Source organism: Crocodylus porosus, unplaced genomic scaffold (genome assembly GCF_001723895.1).
Source record: "Crocodylus porosus isolate Cpor-Errol unplaced genomic scaffold, CroPor_comp1, whole genome shotgun sequence".
NCBI lineage: Eukaryota > Metazoa > Chordata > Crocodylia > Crocodylidae > Crocodylus > Crocodylus porosus.
The window spans coordinates 22964149-22970923 of NW_017728948.1; the positions used below are offsets into that span (position 1 = coordinate 22964149).

Genomic DNA, 6775 nt, shown 5'->3' on the forward strand with positions numbered 1-6775 from the left:
CCCAGCCTGTAGGTATGGTGCTGGTTGTTCCTCCCCAGGTGCAGCACTTTGCACTTGTCAGTGTTGAAACCCATCCTGTTCTCATCCGCCCACCCCTGTAACCTGTCTAGGTCTGATTGCAGCCTATTCCTCCCTTCTAGCATGCCCACATCCCCCTCACATCTTAGTGGCATCAGCAAATTTGAACAGGGTGCTTTTTACCCCCTTGTCCAAGTCAGCGATGAAGATGTTGAACAGTGCGGACCCGAGGACTGAGCCCTGTGGAACCCCACTGCCCACATCCCTCCAGGTCGAAAATAACCCGTCCACTACCATTCTCAAGTTCTTTGGTTGTTTAATAAAACCCCAGTTTACCAATGTATGTTATCATGTGCTTAAAATGATATCAGCTTGTATTAAATGTTCTCTTCCAAGTAATAGAAATAAGAACAACATAACCAATTATGCACATCTGCCCCTTTGAGCCTTGAGATGAAATTACATCTGGTGAGTCCTGGGTTTCCTTAAGCAAAAAAATCTGATTAAAACTTTTGCAGAACCAAACCTTTTCCCAGCGTCTCCATTTCTGAAAGATGATCTCCATTGCTAATATATTTCCAGTTGCACCACAGCACACATTACAAGATGCTTACAGCTACCATGCATTTCCATCAGGCCATATTTTTTAGATACACTTCACTGAAAATTTTTTATCTTCTTTTATTTTATATTTAAAGTGGTCTTTAAACTTACCCATGTAGGGCTTAGTACCAGCCATAGAAGAAGCTTTTTCTGATCCTTTTACTATAGTCGCTATGTTAAAGTCAGTGATATGAACATGCCCTGAAATTAAACAAAATATAAATAGAAGTTAAAACAGCATGTAAGCATGAATCTCTCCTCGTTCATTTAATAGTAAAATGCAAACAAGTTAAAAGGAAGTTTTTGTACCTGTAAATGAAACTACAATACCAGTAGTTCTCACAGGTAGAAAACAATGTAACTGTTGCTACCAAAATGGTGTACCAGGCTTTATGTTACACTTCAATTTTGATGCATCTTAGCCATTTTATTCCCAGTGTTAAACTTGATTTAGTGGAAACCACTAGACCTGCTTCTACCAGGAGTAGAAACTCACAATATTGTTCTTTTCTTTGTTCAGGAACACTGCTGTGCTGTGTGGAGCCTTATGTGCGGTACATGGGTACCCTTCTTCACTGATAACCAATCCTGTCTCCCACATCTTCCCAGCTTCAGATGCCTTTCAGACTATAATGACTCTTTCCTCCTGTCTTTTTGCAAGGTTTCCCAGGCAAGGAAGAAGCCCATAAGAAAGACAGTATATGAAAAAGTTAAATTTGTTTGATTGAATAAGCATGAAATATTATTCCAACTGGTAAACATGCTGTTAAACAATGACCCTTTATTTAACAGCAGAGTGTTGGACAAAAGATATCTAGCAGCTATAAGTAGGTGGTCTCATGCTCTGACTGGCCCAGTCCACGCATGTTTTCAATTGAGGTAATTTAGTTGGCTGGTTTAAACCTGTTCTTAGCTTTTCAGTAGAGTAATCCATTGTAGGCTGTGGTGACTAACTCTACTACATACAGCTGACAAATTTGTTTCTGACTGCAGCTTGCCTTGGGCCTACAAAACAGAATGGATGAGTCCAGAAGCACAGCTGAAACTTAGCCCTAGTCATGGGGTAAAGTGCTAGGAGGTGTAGGAAATACTATCTCTAATGGGGCTTCTGGTGCTAAAATCATGAGACAGTGAATGAAGAACTGAGAATGGTGTTATAAATGACTTGTAGACATAACACAAGCTTCTAGGTTCACAGGACCCTACATGATTGTACTTGTCACACTGCCTTAAGACTGCCACTGGCTTTTGCTTCCCCTTAAGTTTAAGTGCTACCTTTCCTTGTAAATCAAAGTGACGCAGGCATCATGTTGTTTAAGATTATACCTGACTTTGCCACACTACAGAATGAGCCATAGAATAAGCTCTCTCCAAATCAATGAGACAGCTCTCTCCAAATCAAGCTGGGCTGCCTCCCCATCCCTGGTGCTAGAGTGGGCCAGGGGTGGGGAGTGCCAACTCCCCGGCCCCAGTGTGATCTAGGGCAGGGGGTGGGGAGGCAACCCAGCTTGGCTGACTTCCCACTCTGGCACGATCTAGCACCAGGGATGAGAAATCAGCCCAGCTGGACTGACTTCCCATCCCCAGACTATGGTCGAAACAGTTCGACTTTTGAAACATTTCGACTAGTCTCATTTTGTTTTGGGGCTATTTTGATGCACTTTGTTTCTCTTCGATTTTGCTGTTTCAACCTCAAGATGAGTCGAAACATTGTCAAAACAAAACAGCCACCGAAATTTCGCATGGCCCTACGGGCCAGACCGGCACCGTGCAGGAGCTGCCTCTGTGCCCCAGCAGGCAGGACCCAGTGCAGGAGGGTGGAGCAGGGCAGCTTGCATAGGAGCAGCCTTCAAGAAGAGAGTTAGGCTTGCTTTCATGCCTTTGGTCCCCTAGCATAACAAACTGTCTACCCTATCAACCTTAATTCCAGCTCTTTGTGTTTATGCAAGGGGATACAGTCTTTATTTATTTGCTCACATATAGTATATATCTGCTCCTAAATGGCTACTGCTGTTATAGTGTCAGCTGAATATGTGACAGAGACAACATTCCCAGGAGAACTGTTGCTGGTAAGAGGCTGTTGTTCTTCTCAGTTACTGATGCAAATGAGAGTTGACTGCACTAGGTTTTTTTTTTCCACAGAACCACAGCTTCATTCAGTGCACACAATAGACCATGGTCTGGGGATGATTTAGAATTATGCATGGAAGTTATCTCATTTGCTACACAAAAGAGCAGGGACACTAGGCCTTCCCGATTAAATGATTATATACTCTTTTGACATTTGTACAATATTTATCTGTAATCGGATTCCCCAAAATGGCTCAATTCTCTGCTGAAATCCCACCCCCCCAAATTATAGCCTGAGGCAGACATGTAGCATCAAAAACTTCAGCCCAAAGTGGCAAGGAAACGAAACAGGGTCTTTATGAGAGCCAATGTCTAGCAATTTTAACAACAGATGATGGTACCATCTCCATCTATTATCAGAGATAGTTTTAAATCACATATTAACATTGCACCCTTGCTTGATGGCTAAGTCCAATAAAAACAACCTTGTCTGTGACCTAGCCAGATTGTTTCTGCAGCAAAAGACTATAGGGAAATGGTTTCTTGAAAAAGAAAAGCACACTGCATACAATTAGCTTGTTAGGTTTGCACTCCTGATAGCAAGACATATAAGCATTTTCATATACACAATAGAATAAAAAATTGCATGTTTCTCTGCAAACTAATACGTTATTCTTCCTTTGATAGAAAAATGTTAAGGTCTGTCCTTTAAATGACAGCTTCATAAATGATCCTTCCTCTTAGCATGCAAGCATGATGGCCTGTTCTAGAAAATCAGTGACATAACACCCATTTAGATTGATTCAAATATTTGATTTACAATGAAAATTATCACTCTATTGGTGCATTGTTTTCCCTCTCTCTTTTATTAGATTTCTTTTTCATTTAGCAAAACTAAAACAGCACCCACATACGGAACACATGTTATATATGCTTGCAGATGTCATTTGTTAAAAGCATCTTTTCATAATTTGCAAATGCAGGTATCAAATTTATTCACAATTAGTTACCGCGCAGTAATGAACATGTAGAACATGACCCAGGAGCAAATTTGCTCTTGGGTCAGCCCTGCCACTAGAAGGCTGGCCTGAGGCTAGTCCTAGGGCTCCCAGCTGGGAGCCTTTGCTGCCCCAGGGCTGGGCTGCTCTATAGCAACCCCTGCCTCAGACCTTTAAAAGCCTGCAGGCATTTTGAACCCTTGGGCACACAAGGAGGCAACCTGAGATGACTCCAGGCTTGGTGTCCCCCTGGGCAGGTCACAGGCTAGCCTCATCAGCCTGACTGCACCCCAGCACCGGTACCTGGCACCACAGTGCCATGCACCTTCCAGGCCTGCACCATCCAGGCCTACAGGCTGCTGCAAGCTGCTTCCAGCCCCCAGACCCAGCTGCAAGCGTCTTCTGGCCAGCAGGGCCACCTTCACCTTGGGCATTCAGTAGCCCGTCCCACCAAGCTCCCTGGCTGCACCCTCCACCAGCAGCTTGGGGAGCCTGGGTCAGCACCTGGTATGTCAGCTCTGCAACCCCCCCCCACCACCACAAGGCATGGCCAGCTATGACACCACCCATTGCCAGCAGCCCTCAGCTTGGTGCCCACCTACCACATCCACTGTTCAAGGACACCACCTGAAACCGCACGCTGTTGCCGACAGCCATGACCATGCAGAGCCACCAGCCATGCCAGCCCCAGCCAAGTGTTAAGGCCCACACTGGGGGAAGGGCCCTGCCTGCCACTGCACTTACACCTTTCCCCAGCCTCTACACCTTTCCCTGGCCTCTGCCCCAGCCCCTGCTCCTTGCCTGCGCTCCCCTATCCCTAGAGCCCTCCATATAGCACATAGAGAGGTAGAAGACAGTGCAAAACTTTATTGGGTGGCCTGTGGCCCCACAGCTAGGTGGGCCCAGGCCTCTCACATGCCAAGGAACATGTCGATGCAAGTAGCCATGTCATCTTTGACAGTGGAGGGTTGCAGGGCAGCATGGGTTTACCCCTTGTGCCATCAGAGCTCACAGTCCCATAACCAGGTGTGCAGGTGTGCCCAGGGCACCATGGCTATCATCAGCAGCAGGGATGTGGGTTAGGCACCCCTCATTCCAGGCAAAAAACTCCTCCTGACCAGAGCATGCACAGCAGGGGCACACTTGGGGTGCAGTGGCAGCATGGGGGGGGGGGGGGGGTAGCCCCAGGGCACCACCCCCAAGAAGACCCCTGTGGGCTGACAGGCAGCTCCTTGTCTCAGTCATCTGGGAGTCTTGTGCCCCCCAACCCTGGGCACCATTGGCAGCATAGGAGAGCAGCTGGCCTGCAGGAGGAGGGGAGGGGAAGTAGGATCTGGAGCCACAGCAGCATGTGCTGCCAGGAGCCTGTCCTGTCCTGTCTTGTTCTACCCTGGGAACAGGGTGGAGGAGGCCGACTGCCTGCATCCAGCACCCAGCAGCCCACTGGCTCCAGGAGAGTGTGCAGGGATGCTAGGCTCAGCCAGTGGCTGGCTGGGCCCAGGTCTGCCTGTCCAACATACCACGGTCCCTGGACACCTGTGAATGCCCAACCTCCAGTTTGGGCCCAGGCACTGCACAGCCCCTGGTACAGAGCATCTTATTGCTGAATTGTTGCCAGCTTACATAAGCAGCTTCTTTCTCATGGCTGTACAGCAGGGGTAGGCAAAATATGGCCTGCCAGGCCCTTCTATCCAGCCCACGGGACCCCTAAAAAATTTAGAAAATATTTATCTGGCCCTGGCTGCCTGTCAAAAATGACAGGAGCCAAGGGCAGTAGGAGCCAGGGGAAGCCACAGCAGGATTCTGCAACAGCAAGGCCCAGCCGGCCCTGTCCCACCCAGCTGGAAGCCCGTACCTAACAGAGGCATCTGGCCTGAGACCGTGGGGCTGTTCATGCCTCCCTGTGTCAGAGCTGGAAATTCAGGTAAGGGGCGGGGCAGGGAGGCAGGGGAGGACTTCGGGCAATCGCCCCCGTCCTCGGGGCCAAGCCAGCTCCTGCTAAGGCCAGCAGTCCGGCTGTGCACCTGGGAGTGTGGCCCTTCCCCATGGCTGGTGCTTCCTGGTGCAGCTGCTTGGAACCTGCATGGAGCTATCCTACATCTCCATCATATCACTGCTGCCTCTAGGTGGCCCTGTGGGGCAGTGGTGTCAGTGCAGAGCAGACACAGGGCAACCCTGCATGGGGTTCAAGTGGCTGCACCAGGAAGCACTGGCAGCAGGAGGGGGAGAAACTGCTTTTCCCCGACGCTGAGCAGCAGTTTGTCCCACACCACTGCTGCTCAGCCTGGGCCCCAGCACTGGCTCCAGGCTCACCCTTTGGGGCTGAACTGTGGCAGCAGGAGCTGGGCAGAGACTGCTGCTCAGTGCATGGGAAAGCAGCCCCTCTCCTTTGCGGCCAGACAGTTTTTGCTGTGGCTGCCCAGAGCCTGTGCCACGCTAGGCTACACTGTGGCTCCTTCACCACCACCTGTGAGCTGCCCTGCAGCTGCTGCACACTGTCACTGCTGCCATGCTGGGCAGCCCAGAGGCAGCGGTGAAGGGCAGATCAGGTGCTATGTGGGCTTTGGGTAGCTGCAGCAAAAACTGCTTGGTTATGACAAGAGGGATGCACATTCCCCCATGCTGAGCTGCTGCTGATACTCAGTCCTGATGGGTAAGCCCAGAGCCAGCATGGGATGCACAGTGTCACGGCTTGCACGTGTTGGTCCCCACCACTACTGCTGCATGCCCTGGGATGGCAAGACGTGCCATGGCCAGGCAGTGCAGAGCGGCTGTGGTACGTGCTGGGGCTGTGCTATTGGCAGTAGTAGGGAGGTGCCACAGGGTGCTCAGGGCTGTTTCAGGGTGGGAGATGAGTGCTGATTGGCTCAGGTGGGCACACACAGGGGGTTCCCATGAACATCCCGCATACCTTCAAGACCTTCCTACAAGCCCTACAGCCACACCCTCCCACACACACCATCACACACCCCACAAATATCATCCCCACAAACTCCCCATATCCACCCACACACAGCTCCCCACAAACCCCACACCCACCCACCCATACCCCCAACACCTCTATGCACCCCACACACTACACAAAA

General features: G+C 49.8%; 1 protein-coding gene across 4 annotated transcripts in view; it reads right to left on the bottom strand.

Annotated features, from left to right (window-relative positions):
- The window catches only part of STK32B (serine/threonine kinase 32B), a 315985-nt gene that overhangs the window by 93937 nt on the left and 215273 nt on the right, over positions 1-6775 (bottom strand). For all 4 annotated transcript variants that reach the window (XM_019553397.1, XM_019553399.1, XM_019553398.1 and 1 more), the window contains exon 6: positions 733-822. In XM_019553397.1, coding sequence (XP_019408942.1) covers positions 733-822 — 90 coding nt within the window. The remainder of the gene's footprint in view (positions 1-732; positions 823-6775) is intronic.